The sequence below is a fragment of the Saccopteryx leptura genome, chromosome 4 (assembly GCF_036850995.1).
Source record: "Saccopteryx leptura isolate mSacLep1 chromosome 4, mSacLep1_pri_phased_curated, whole genome shotgun sequence".
Taxonomy (NCBI): domain Eukaryota; kingdom Metazoa; phylum Chordata; class Mammalia; order Chiroptera; family Emballonuridae; genus Saccopteryx; species Saccopteryx leptura.
In genome coordinates, this window is record NC_089506.1 from 154,157,027 (window position 1) to 154,171,450 (window position 14,424).

Here is a 14,424-nt window from a genome sequence, read left to right on the forward strand (position 1 = left end):
CAGTTATCACTTAGTTCTGTTCCAGTTTATTTTCCTTTTAGTAATTATTCATTTACCTAGATTAGAAATGTAAATTCAACTCGGCATTCATGCTTCCTTTTATGTTAACATTAAATACAGCCTTCATACAATGTGGTAGGGAAAAGATACCAGTTGTAGAGTTTTTAAACTGTTTATCTTTAAACAAAAATAATATATTCTTTTATTTTATAGGTCACAAACAAAACACTAGATATAAAAAAAATGATGAAAACCTGGACCCTGCAGAAAGGATTCCCTTTAGTGACCGTTCAGAAAAAAGGAAAGGAACTTCTTGTACAACAGGAAAGATTCTTTTTAAGTATGAAACCTGAAATTCAGCCTTCAAATGCAAGGTGCATACCGTCTTCCTCCCTCTGCAATCTCTTTTGTACACTCGGGTTAAGGTATTTTTAAATGTTTTGTAATAATAGGTTCTTATAAAACCTCTTATAAGATCATCCTTTACTGGAAATACTTTGAAATTTTTCACCTTTTTGCAAGAAAATGCCCCACAATCAAAAAAGCAAAGCATAACAAATTACTTGTAACTGACTGAAGTATTTGAAAGCGTAATAATCTTTCAATATTTTCTTTTTATAGCTATCTCTGGCATATTCCACTATCCATTATCGCCGAGGGAAGAAATTACTCAAAATATCAACTAGTGTCATTTCTGGACAAGAAATCAGGTTTGACTTAATTAACACTTTTCTGATAAACAGCACATTATTAAAACACCTGGCAAAGCAGTGGACAGGAGCTTACACTTCCCAGGGTGCACACTCTGGGGGCTGGTTCTATGAGTCACCTGTACGTGCTGTGACTAAAATGAGATTGAGTCTATCATGCATAATATTAGTCTTTCCTAGTCATGTGATATAAAGTATAAAAAGTTGCACTGAAAGTGCGAGCAGTCCTGGTGCACAATAGAAAATGCTGTAGTTTTATATCCTAGATAATTATTTTATGTTATAAAGTAAGAAGTAGAACAATTCCTTAAAGTAGGCTCTGCTCTCTGCTTTCTGGGGGTGTGTAGGGGCAATGACGTTTTAACAAGCACTCTAGATGATTCTCATGTATAATAAAGGTTGATTCATGACCTAGATTTATAGTAAATAATTATTACAGAATCTCCTGTGGACATAGTATACATTTTTTGGTAATGAAGAAAATGGGGCAAGAAATTCTGACGGCAGAAACCATCAGTGATACTCTAGCTCTAAGTCAAGGGGAAATTGCTTGTTTAAGTTTGGATCTGGCATTCAGTCCTATATTTCTGAGAGTGCAGTGTTGCTTAATGGTTAAGTAAACAGAGTTTGGAGCCAGATTGCCTGGTTCAGTTCAGTTGTATGATTTTAGGTGAGTTATGCGACCTCATTCCCTCAGCTATAGGATGGAGATAGTAATTAAACTTACTTTGTAGTGTCATGATAAGAATTAATTGAGTTCATTTATATGAAAAACCAGAACAACACCTGGCATAGGCTGTGTGCTATATAGAAGCTAGCTATTGTTCTTGATGTTACTATTGAAAAAATACTTTAAACATAATACATACACATTACAGAAAATCTAGAAAAAGAGAACAAATCTTATTACCCTATCATAAATACTCTGATTATTTTTCTAGTCATTTAAAATATTTTTGATGTCATACAATGTAAATCTTATCTCTTATTTTTTTATTATTTTTTTATTTATTTTTGTATTTTTCTGAATTGAGAAATGGGGAGGCAGAGAGACAGACTCCTGCATGTGCCTGACTAGGATCCACTGGGCATGCCCACTAGGGGGCGATGCTCTACCCACCTGGGCTGCTGGTCTGTTGTCACCAGAGTCATTGTAGTGCCTGAAGCGGAGGCCATGGATCCATCCTCAGCACGTGGGCCAACTTTGCTCCAATGGAGCCTTGGCTGCAGGAGGGGAAGAGAAAAATAGAGAGGAAGGAGAGGGGGGAAGAGTGGAGAAGTAGAGAAACAGATGGGAGCTTCTCTGTGTGCCTTGGCTGGGAATCATACCTGGGACTTCCACAGACTGGGCCGATGCTCTACCACTGAGCCAACTGGCCAAGGCCTTGTGTCTTATTTAAAAACACTAATATATAGCAATTGACTTAATCTTTCCTTACTTTTGGACACTTGATTCAGCATTTGTCTCTATGGGAGGAAAAAACCTTAATAAAAATTTGGGCTCTTAAATGCTTTTTTCATTATTTAAACTTTTCATAGGAATGCTTCTCAGAATGGAGACTGTTACCTTTTCTGATTTAATACATTTTTTTTCAGAGACAGTGAGAAAGAGGGATAGATAGGGACAGACAGGAACCGAGAGAGATGAGAAGCATCAATCATTAGTTTCTTGTTGCAACACCTTAGTTGTTCATTGATTGCTTTCTCATATGTGCCTTGACCGTGGGCCTTCAGCAGACTGAGTAACCCCTTGCTCAAGCCAGCGACCTTGGGTCAAAGCTGGTGAGCTTTGCTCAAACCAGATGAGCCCGTGCTCAAGCTGGCAACCTCGGGGTCTCGAACCTGGGTCCTTTGCATCCCAGTCCAATGCTCTGTCCACTGTACCACTGCCTGGTCAAGCATTTAATACGTATTTCTAAGTTGCCCTTCTGTTGTGTGGTAACAAGTTATAATGCCAATAGAAAATATACAAGCATACCAGTTGCATTGTGGAGTGTTAAAACTACAACCTCATTATTTAAAACCCCAAGAAAAGTTGAGGATGCCCTGATACCCTTGATTAATCTAGCATAGCTGGCGTGCAAGGAAATGTGCCTTCTTTCTTGAAAACAAGACTGCACATGGGCCCTGGAAGGATGTCTCTGACTTAAGAGAGAGGAAATAACCTTGTCTCCCTATTGGAAAGAGACCAATAGGGATAGTTTGCAAACCTCCTGATACAAGTTTTTGATGGCATTGAATTATTTGGACAATAAGATATCTGCTTTTATTATCCCTTTACTTTTTAGCTTAGTTTACATGTGAGCTTTTTAAACTCTGAGTTTCAAACCCCCAAAGCCAGCTCATATTTTTCTGTTATAGCCTTTTTTTTCTAAGCTCTTACCTAGCTCTCTGTGTTTCTGCTGCATAAAAATTGTTGGAACAACTCAAACAAGCCATTCTTCCTCTTGACTCAGAGGCCTTTGTTTATGTTGGTTTTTCTCCTGGAACAACTCTCTTGCTGCACCGCTCCCTTGGTTTACTCCTGTTCATCCTTCAGATCTCAGCTAACCCATGGCTTGCTCTAGGAAGCCTTTCCTCACCTTAGGACAGGTTAGATGCCCCACTTATGTGCTGTAATAACATTATTTACTTCTCTAACTGTTAGCATACTTGGAGTACTGTTTCACGTGTGTCTACCACTGCATTAGACGTGTTCCCTATTGAAGGTAGATTTATGGCTATATGAATCACTTTTGCAGCCTTAACAACTAGTGGTTACATGAACATTTATTGAAAGAATAAATTTTTTCTATAATGAAGTGACTCAGTTTTAAATCTCACTGTCAAAATCCAGGAAAAGAGTTTTCAAAGCCAGATGAAATGATATCTTCTGATTCCTTCCATTTCAAAATATTCCCAGTGAAGGGAAATATACAAGACACACTATGATATAATTGGTTTAATCTAGAGCTGGAGCTGAGCCAGTACATGATGAAAGCAGTGTCTGTTAGTTCCTCTTCTGTTATTTCTCTTGCTGCTATTGCTGTTTTAGTTCCTGGCAGTTCAGGTTTGAGAGTCCACACTGAAATGTTCTGTTCTCACAAAAAAATGTTGGACCCTAAGGACAGTTGGCTCTTCTTGGCTCCTGACACTCACTGCGAATTACTTTTATTTTAATTTTTTTCTGTTCGCAAAAGAAATGTAGTAGAGACAGTGACTACAGAGGCTTATTGTTTGTCATGTGACTTTCATATAGGGTGTTACCTTGGTAGTTTGTTAAATCTATAGTATATTTTCATGTGTTCCAGGGTTGCTGGATTAGTCCGTTAGTTCAGTCAAATATAGGAGTTATTGTTTCTTAATATCATAGTCACTTTTCCCCATATACCTGAACTTTGAACAAGTAATACTTATTTCTTAGAAGTAGGCCTAAAAGGGGCCATTTTTTCAAGCTACATATTGAAATTATACTAAAATTATGAGCTTCTCCCTCCTTTTTCTTCCTTCCATTCCCCCTCTTCTGTCTCTGTCTCAGTCTCAATCTACATCTTTCTCACCTCTCAGCTCTTTAACTATAGGAAATTTTTATATGGAATCTAACGTGAAACCTTCATGTTTCTAAAAGAGTATCACTGTGCCAGAAATGTTTCCCTAAAACTAAAAGACATGTCATTGGAGTGAAAGGCAAGTGGAAAAATGAAAAAGGAAAATCATAGAATTATGGTAGTTATCATGTGCCATTCTCTGCTTAAGCCTTTCCCCTCCCCTAATGAAATAAAGGAGAAGAAAGCAGCATTGCAGAGAGGAATGCTTTTGAACAAGAGGCGGGGGGCAGTTCAACTGTGTGTCTCATGCTAACCTTCTGGAGCAAACCACGCATGGAACTTTGGAACTTTGTAGTAAAAACGTAATTTTTGTTTCTGTTTCTGTGCTTCAATGTTTCTTTATTAAACAGTAGTTCATTTCCATACTCATTGACAAATGTCTTTTTAAAATCAATATTAGATTATTTCATCTGGGCTTCTGCCATTTAAGATTGGAGTTGCTTATTCTTTTTTACTACTCAGTGGACTGTGAAAATGGAACTGTTAATCTGTTAATGATTATAATAAATTAAAAACATATGAGAATAACCTCTCCACATTTGTGAGCAAAGCTATTATTTTTTGATACCTGTGATTTTAAGGATCTCTATTATGAATCATTCAGAGGACCTGAAAGAGACTAACATGTTGATTTTAAACGATAACTCTCCTTTCTGTTCTCTTGGCTGTACTGCTTTATCTTCTGTCATCAAGATGACAGTAGTAATTTCAAGTATACTCCCAGCTGTGTTTCTCCTCTCTACCATCTGGACTTGGCTAGGTTTACAACACAGCAAGTTGCTTGCTTATCAGCCAAGATACTCTGTTCCAATCCTCTCCCACACCCTGCGGTTGGGAACGTGCCATACTAGCGCTGCTGCCTCCTCGTGTGGGAAAGGGGCTTCGGAGCTCCTCAGTCCTTCCCAAGGCCCGTCTTGAGAAGGCATCTGGAGGAAGCTGTGTTTGGTGACCTAGAGAGTGTGGATATTTTTGCATTAGCTAGTGATAAAGTTAATTTCATTAGTTGTAGTTTTTTTGTTAAAAATGACTCCAATTTGGAGCAGCTACTGCTGCCATCACAATTATCCCTTAGAACTACATTCTGCTCTAGAAAAAGGAATAGGTCATATTAATATAACTGATCTTTCCCACCTATTGCTGTATTAAATGGAAAATAGAAATTATCACAGAATTTTTAAACGAAAAAGGTATCTGATATGTTTATACATGATCAGGATGTAAGTCTCTACCATCTTAAATATCTTTTGCAATTTTATTAGCATTAGAGTAAATAAGGTATTAAGAGAATCTGATAACTTTTACTCTTTCATGCTTTTGAAGTTGATAGACCCTAAGACTGACTGCAGATACTAAAGAGTTTAAGTGTGTTTCTAAGCTATATGTACAAAAACCTTCAGACAAACTATTATGGTGGTGAAAAATTTAAAACAGCCTAAATTTTTCCAAATAGGAGATTGGTTGAACTGTGATAGAGCTTGACATAGAATACATATTATGAAAATATTTGAACACTACATATGGAGACAAGGAAAATGGCAGTGGGTAGAATCTGTTAAGTGAAAAAGTAAATGCATATATATATATATGTATATATATGTATATATAAATCTGTTGTATGGATATCACATCAGTTAAAATGTATACAGGAGAAATCTTAGCAGGAAATATGCTCCACAGTGCTATCATTGCCTGAGTTTAGATTATTTTTTTTATTTCTCTACTCCTCTTTCTGTTTTAAAAATTAGCACTTTACTTTAAAATGGGAAAGAGCCCTGGCCGGTTGGCTCAGCGGTAGGGCGTCGGCCTAGCGTGCGGAGGACCCGGGTTCGATTCCCGGCCAGGGCACACAGGAGAAGCGCCCATTTGCTTCTCCACCCCTCCCCCCCTCCTTCCTTTCTGTCTCTCTCTTCCCCTTCCGCAACCAAGGCTCCATTGGAGCAAAGATGGCCCAGGCGCTAGGGATGGCTCTGTGGCCTCTGCCTCAGGCGCTAGAGTGGCTCTGGTGGCAACATGGCTACGCCCAGGATGGGCAGAGCATCGCCCCCTGGTGGGCAGAGCGTCGCCCCATGGTGGGCGTGCCAGGTGGATCCTGGTCGGGCGCATGCGGGAGTCTGTCTGACTGTCTCTCCCTGTTTCCAGCTTCAGAAAAATGCAAAAAAAAAAAAAATAATAATAATAAAATAAAATAAATAAAATGGGGAAAAAAACTTATATCATAAACATTAACTAGCCTTATTTAGGTGCTTTGAAACCATTTTCCATGGTGGTTATTTTGTTTATTCATCCATTAATTTTCCAAGTATTTTTTGAGTACTAAGAACATTGTCCTCTGTGCTGAAGGATTAGCAATGAAAAAACAATAGCTCATAAGCATATAGTCTCATACATAGTAAGCTTTAAGACACTTAGAAGCACATCCTTAACTATGATATTAAGTTCATGTCCTTGTTGCTAACTTTAAAGAACATTTCTTGATTAGAAATTTTAAGGATTTTAAAACTCACTATATATATATATAGTTGTCAGTTCTTTATTAATTGTACATTGATTGAAGTCATTTTGTATAAATTTCTGATCATTCTCTCAGCTCTTATACATGTAATGGTAGGAGCCCCAAAAAGAACATATCACTTTTCTATTATTTTAACTATTATTTTTATTTGTGCACAATGAGACATTAATCCTTCCCTAATGTTTCTTTTGCTAGCCTTGACTTAGGTGACTTTTCTAAATGACTTTATTTGTTCTTCCTTTGCTAACATAAAGACTAAAATGGAGCACATTTTCCAAGTTCTCTCAGTCTCTTCCCTGCTGCCCCCCCCTTCCTCCCCGCTTCTCTCATCTGGGCCCAGAGAGCGGGGAAGCCAGTTCAGTGCATGGAGAGACCACTATGCTTTCTTTCTGTGGCTTGAACATTCCTTCCCTGGCTAACAACTGTGTATCCTGCAGTGTCAACTTAGCTGTTATTTATTCCAGGGAACCTCTCCTAACTTTCCCTAGAGGATGAAGCATTTCTTCTATCTACTTCCATAAAATATCGTATTTTCTTTTTCCATCAATAACATATATACGAATTCTACCTGTCTGGTTACATTAGACTGTAAAGATCTGTGAGAGAAGGATATAACTACGTTGTTCAGCATTAAATAAATAATTGTTACATGAATGAGTAGTGCTTTGTTAATGTGAAAATAACCTTCAAAGGCAGAGTTTCTTAGTAGAATAATTAATATACCGTATTGACTAAAGATTTATTCAACATTCTTTTCTTGCCCTATTATCCTCTCCATGTTCCCCCACTTCCCTCTCATTTTTTGGTTCATATTAGATGTCATCAATCTTACAGAAGAAGTGCAGTGGATCAAAGTCAATACAAACATGACTGGCTATTATATTGTACATTACGCAGATGATGACTGGAATGCTCTAATCAAACAGTTGAAACTAAATCCTTATGTCCTGAGTGACAAAGACCGAGCCAACCTCATCAACAACATCTTTGAACTTGCAGGGTAGAGTATACTTGGTTCTGTTTTGTTTGTTTGTTTTTAAAACAAATGATATTGAGAAAAGGAACATTTTAGAAAACACAGTTCCTGTATTGCCTGTTAGGTGTCAATTATTTTGGAGGAACTGGAACATGTAAGACATAGTCCTTGCCTTCAGGGGACTTTATAATCTATATTGAAGCATTAGTTACAAATATTGAACAGTTAACAAGATTTAAATAAAATTTCAAGAATGTAGGTCAACTATCAGGACCCATATTTGCTGAATAAATTGATGAAGTTCAGGTTTGTTTTATTTCTTGTGAGACTTGTTTTCAAGCAGCGCTCGGTTTGAGTGTCATGCTTAGTGCTTACTCACCAATTTGAGGGACAATATCTGACCTCTATAGCCTCCTTATTTGTGACCACTTGCCTCCCTTATTACCTCATGCATTACAGAATCCCAAAGCCTAAAATGGCAAGGGACCTTGTATATAGATCTTCAGTATAAGAAGATTACCAATTTAGATTGTTAATGCATCTAGAGACACAAGAAATATTCAAGTATTCCTTCTGATTGCTCTTGACCTTCCTATTTGGGTTCATATTATATGAAGTTACCTTATATCATCTCAATTATCACTGTTATGATTTCTATAAAATGTTTAATTAAAAATTATTTATTGATTTGATAGAGAGAGGGAGAGAGAGAGAGAGAGGAACATTGATTTATCCATTCATTGGTTGACTCTTGTGTGTGCCCTGACTGAGGATTGACCCTGCAACCTTGGGTTATTGGGACGGCACTCTGACAACTGAGCTACTCAGCCAGGGCTTAAAATGACTAATTGTTAAAATGTACTCAGCATAACTTCACAATGGACCTTGCTAACAAGTTTGACAACAATTCTCATATAAATAAATAAAAAATTTTCTTTCTGAGTCAGATCCTCTTTATGCTACCTTTTCTCACCTGGTAAATATAAGTAATTAAAGAAAATAAAATTAGCACTTTTCATCTTGTCTCACCTAAGATACTGTAATATTTTTCCTGAGTCAGTAGCAATTTGCAGGTGACTTATGGAATAAAAATGGAACAATTATTTATCTTTTTTCTGAAATGTGTCTTTAACCTTGGGTCACACACATGAACTTAGTCAATGGTAATATTTAGTCTAACCTTACAGAATGACATTCTAAGCTTAAATTTTAGGTCTTCAAGACTCACTGTCTGACTATAAATTTCTCTCTCAGCATGCCCCGAGTTTACCTGCTTTTCTCAGCGTGTTTCACCTTTTCTGTCCTTTCACCCTTTAGACTAGGCAGAGTGCCTCTCCAGAGGGCCTTTGACTTGATCGATTATCTTGGAAACGAGACCTACACAGCACCCATCACTGAAGCCCTGTTCCAGACAGGCCTCATCCACAACCTCCTTGAGAAACGGGGACACATGGATCTGACCTCAAGACTGGTGGTGAGTCTGCCTTTGCCAGCTTCTCTTTGTTGCTTGCCTTTAAGTTGGTTATTCATAATTCCATTCAGCAGTAATAGGCTGAAAAACTAACTAAATTCCATTCACTTTCCTGCCAGTCTTTACTTTGAATCAAAATGTCATTGCTTACCATGAAGAGCTGATAAAGGCTTCAGATGATGTGGTCTTGTTTGAATATCAAAATGTAGACTTCTGGTACTACTATCACATGAAAAAAATTTTTTTCTAGTTAAATCCTCATTTGTTTTTAGATATTCTTTAAATGGGCCCTTTTGCAAAGTAATGCTCCCCATTGATATCTTAGTGGTCAATACGAAGTGCCAGTTGTGTTTGCACTGAGAACAGCGTTTGGGACCCTTACTGATACCTGTCTTGTGGTTGATGGTGCTGGTGGAATATAAGTTTCTTGGCAAAGCAGTACGGGAGTCTTAGTGTTGGAGTTTTACCTTTTTTAAAACCAGTTGCCTGATCTTAACAGTTATTTTAGATGCTTTCCGTGTTAAACTGTTGACTGGGGTTTTAAAAGCTTGGGAGGGAGTGACGAATCCTTTGTTTTATCTGATTCTCTGAATTAGCACATTCTGACAACAGGGTTTGCTTTGTAAACTAGGCAGGCTATCCAGTTGGACCAGGAATTAGAATCAGTCCTTTACAGTTTTGATCCCTTCACTGGCAAAAGGAAGGGGTAGGATTATTACATCTTTTTTTTAAAAAACAATCTCCTTTCTGCCATTTGTACTGTCCTACTGTGCATCGTGTGTGATGAGCTCTTATCGCATGCTTGGTTCTCAGTGGGCAAAGAGAACGGGAGGCAGGTGGGCCACATGGAGCTGGGAAAGCACCCTTCCTTTCAAGTTTCTGACCTGATGCAAAGGAGCCAGCCCATCCCTCCCCATAGGTGAGATGTCTTAAGTTAGGTGATTTCTGAAGTCTCTTCTAATTGATAGATTTTATCATTCTTTTACTTCACAAGGCTTTAACTATATATTAGCCTTATAAAAACCAGCGCCTGCAATGTGACCCAGCCCATAGTGACATTCAGTAAATGTTGAATGAATAAATGAGTGAAATACACTAGAAATGAGTATATTTCAGTGCTTATTATATTTTGTACATCATGCTCAGTGCTTAACGTAGATTACCTCGTTAATAATCATGTATGCCAAATAGATATTTCTACCCTTACTAGATAAATGAGGAGACTAAATAACTTCACCAAAGTCACTGACCTAGTCAATTATAAAACTGAGATTCTAATCCTTATTAGTTTTACTTCAAAGCCTATTCTTTGTGTTATATTCCTGTATTTACTACTAATTTATTTTGTGACAATCTCATCTTTGCAATGATACCTTTTTGTTGAAAGCAAAGATTTTTTTCTTCTTTGCTATCATTTTTTCTTTGTTTTTTAAACTGAGATTGTTAAATTAAAACAGTTTGAAAAGCTTGAAGACCGTGTATTTAAGGTTTAAAATCACAGATCCACATCCAGTTACATACAGCTAGTGCTCGACTTATGACCACGATTGGTTCCAGCAGACTGGTCGTAACATGTTTGGTCATAAGTTGAGTAGGCTATATGTACAGTACTGTGAAACAAAGTTATAAAAATACTTAAATCATATTTTATCATAATTTTCTTTCATTATTGTTATATATCATAATTTTCTTTGTTCATTTTATGCCATTTGTATCATCTCTACACCATTTTGTTTCCTATTTTTACATTCGTCAGGTTTAAGTAAAGCACTGCATTACCAGTACAACTGGTTTAATATTTGCAAAACATACAAAATTACAAAATACAGGTGCATACAAAGATACAAAATACTGTACAGGTGTAAAAAATACCATAGGAAACATTTTCCCAATTGCAAAACATATCAAAATATATAAACATGTACAAAACATTTTATTGGCCGCTGGTGCTTGGATCGTTGATGTTGTCATCTGAGGCAGCAGTTGGGGTTACCGGAGTTGGTTTTTTCACAAACATGTGTGATCACATTCACTTTCTTTCCTCCTTCGTACTTGTTCATTATTGCTTTCTCATATGTGCCTTGACCAAGGGTTACAGCAGAACAAGTGGCCCCTTGCTCAAGCCAGTGACCTTGGGCTCAAACCAGCGACCATGGGGTCGTGTCTATGATCCCATGCTCAAGCCAGCGCCCCTGCACTCAAGCTGGTGAACCTACGCTCAAGTTGGATGAGCCCACGCTCATTTTCGTGTCGAGATCAATGGCCTTTCTTTCCTTCTTGGCAGGCTGAGGTGTAGACAAAGACAATTTCCTCTTGGTAGACATATTGGGAGGGGTTTGATGAAAAATATCCAAGACACAAAACACAAATTGCTGTACCAAGTCTGGGATAACAGTTGAAATGGTGTACGCAGAGATGGTAGTGCTGCCGGAAGCTGGTCTACACTGTTGTACACCCAGCTGGGCAACGCTTGTGCTGCCAGACGCGGAGCAGTCGTGGCTAGCGATTGTGGTCGTAAAGTCGAATGGTCGTAAGTCGATCAATATCTGTACTTGAAAATGGAGTTGTCAGCTTACTGTGTGAAATTTCTTTTATATCCAAAATATTAGTAACAGTATTTTTTTATAGTATTGATGTGCATTTCCAAGAAGTATGCAAATAACTTACTGGTCTCTTTAGGGCAAACTTAGAATCTAGCACAGAATTTCTACAGTTCATATATTAAAGAAATTGTCCATTTGTTAGCCAATTCAGCTACTAGACAAAGATGAATATTCAAGTTGTCTGGAGTTGGGAGCTATAGTAAATGGTGTTGCTGTGAACATTCTTTTTTTCCTTTTTTTTTTTTTTACAGAGACAGAGAGAGATAGATAGGGTCAGACAGACAAGAATGGAGAGAGATGAGAAGCATCAATTCTTCATTGTGCACCTTAGTTGTTCATTGATTGCTTTTTCATATGTGCCTTGACCGTGGGGCTACAGCAGACCGAGTGACCCCTTGCTCAAGCCAGCTACCTTGGGCTCAAGCTAGTGAGCTTTGCTCAAACCAGATGAGCCCGTGCTCAAGCTGGTGGCCTCGGTGTCTCGAACCTGGGTCCTCCACATCCCAGTCCGACACTCTATTCACTGTGCCACTGCCTGGTCAGGCTACTGTGGACATTCTTATGCATGCCTTTGCTGAATTTCTATGGGGTATGTGTCTGGAAGTAGGATTACTGAGTCATAACATATGCCTGGTTAATGCTGTACTACCATGTCATTTTTCAAAGTTATTCCAATTTAACACTCCATCAAGAGTATATAAAGATTCAAGTTCTATCTTGGCTCTCTATTTTTGCCAACACTTACTATTAGTAATACACTAATTTTAGCCATTTGGATGGGGGCATTGTGGTATTGCAGTTTTGACTTTAATTTGCATTTTCCGCAAGTGAAGGTGAATTCCTTTTGATATGTTTATTGACCATTGGATGTTTTTTTTTTTGTACCCAGGTTTTTCATTTGTTTTTCTAAAGGAGTGTCTGCCTTTCCTTATTGATTTCTAAGATTTCTTTATGTATTCTATTGATGAGTTTTTTCTTGATCATGTGTATTTGCAGATATTCTTCTATTCTGTCTTGCCTTTTCACTGTCTTAATGATTTTTTAAATAAGCATAGATTCTTAATTTTAAGGTATAAAATATGACTAACCCAAGATAGTCTCTGTGCTCTCTTCTGAAAACTTATTTTACCTTTTATACTTAGATTTATGATCCATCTGAAATTGACTTTTATATATGGTGTGAGGTAGACAAACATATATTTTTTTCAATATGAGTATCTAATTGATCCAATACCAGTATACTTCATTGTATACATATTTTTTATTATAGAATTTCCATAATTATTTTAGGGGTTATTAGTGTTATATCAAATGAACACTATTTAGGGTAGTATATTAGATGTCTAGGGCTGCTGTACTAAATAATTATAAACTTGGTGTCTTTTTTTTTAATAAATAAATTTTTATTAATTTTAATGGGGTGACATTAATAAATCAGGGTACATATATTCAAAGAAAACATGTCCAGGTTATCTTGTCATTCAATTATGTTGCATACCCATCACCCAAAATCAGATTGTCCTCTGTCACCTTCTATCTAGTTTTCTTTAAACTTGGTGTCTTAAAACAACAGAACTTGATTCTCTCATGGTTTTGGGAGCCTTCCATCAGGGGTTACCAAGGTAGACTTGGTTTCTTCTGAGGGAGAAACTATCCGTGTGTCTCTTGGTGGCAGGGGGTTGTTAGCAGTCCTCAAGGTTCCTTAGTTTGCAGCTGCGTTCTACAATCCCCGCCTCTGTCTTCACATGGCAGTCTTCCTGTGTTTCTTTGTCTGAATTTCCTCTTCTTATAAGGACACCAGTCATTGACTTTGGGCTCACCATAACCCAGTATGACCTCATCTGAACTTGTTTACATCTGCAAAAATCCTATTCCCAAATAAGGTCACATTCACAGGTTCCAGTCAGACATGAATTTTGGGAGGATACTATTCAACCCAGTATAGTTGGCAATATTAGTATATATCACTCACTTTTCAGTATTAAAGAAGAGTTGCTACTGAACATACCCTAAGAGGAGGCAGAATAGCTGTCTCCTTTGAAGCTGCCCAGCAGGTAAATTTCATGGTGACAAAAGCCACTCTTTGTCTCCATAAACTCAGTTTAGGTCCAGTGTTAGGGAGCACTTAATCATTTACCTAAAGCTATCCCTGCCCTGAGAATGTAGATGCGAAACACAACTCAAGGAGTTAAACCTTTTAAATATTTTCCTACTGTGGCACTCAAGTAACTCTGCATCTTCATTCCAGATGATTTCCAGTTTGCTGGGCAGGCATGTTTTTATTAAGAACATACTTCAGGGTGAGGTCCGGGGGACTGGTGGTTAGAAGGCAAGTATAGGAGGCTTAGTATGTGTTTGGAAGACCATAGTCCCTTTTACTACTGGAGATCTTTGTCACTTGTTTATTAGTTAAAAATCAGCTTAGCTTCAGTTCATCAAGAGGGAGATACTGTCTCTTTAAAATTCTTGTTCTACTTTTAGGGCATTCTGGTAGCATTGAAACTCTCAAAGTGTGAAGTTACCCACTGTAGTTGAAGATTGGAATGGCAGGCATTTCTGAGTCCC

At 37.6% G+C, this 14,424-nt stretch overlaps 1 protein-coding gene across 3 annotated transcripts in view; it reads left to right on the forward strand.

Annotated features, from left to right (window-relative positions):
• The window catches only part of LNPEP (leucyl and cystinyl aminopeptidase), a 93,766-nt gene that overhangs the window by 62,540 nt on the left and 16,802 nt on the right, over positions 1-14,424 (forward strand). For all 3 annotated transcript variants that reach the window (XM_066381892.1, XM_066381893.1, XM_066381894.1), the window contains exons 10-13: positions 214-374; positions 622-710; positions 7,626-7,809; positions 9,103-9,259. In XM_066381892.1, the coding sequence (XP_066237989.1) occupies positions 214-374; positions 622-710; positions 7,626-7,809; positions 9,103-9,259 (591 nt within the window). The remainder of the gene's footprint in view (positions 1-213; positions 375-621; positions 711-7,625; positions 7,810-9,102; positions 9,260-14,424) is intronic.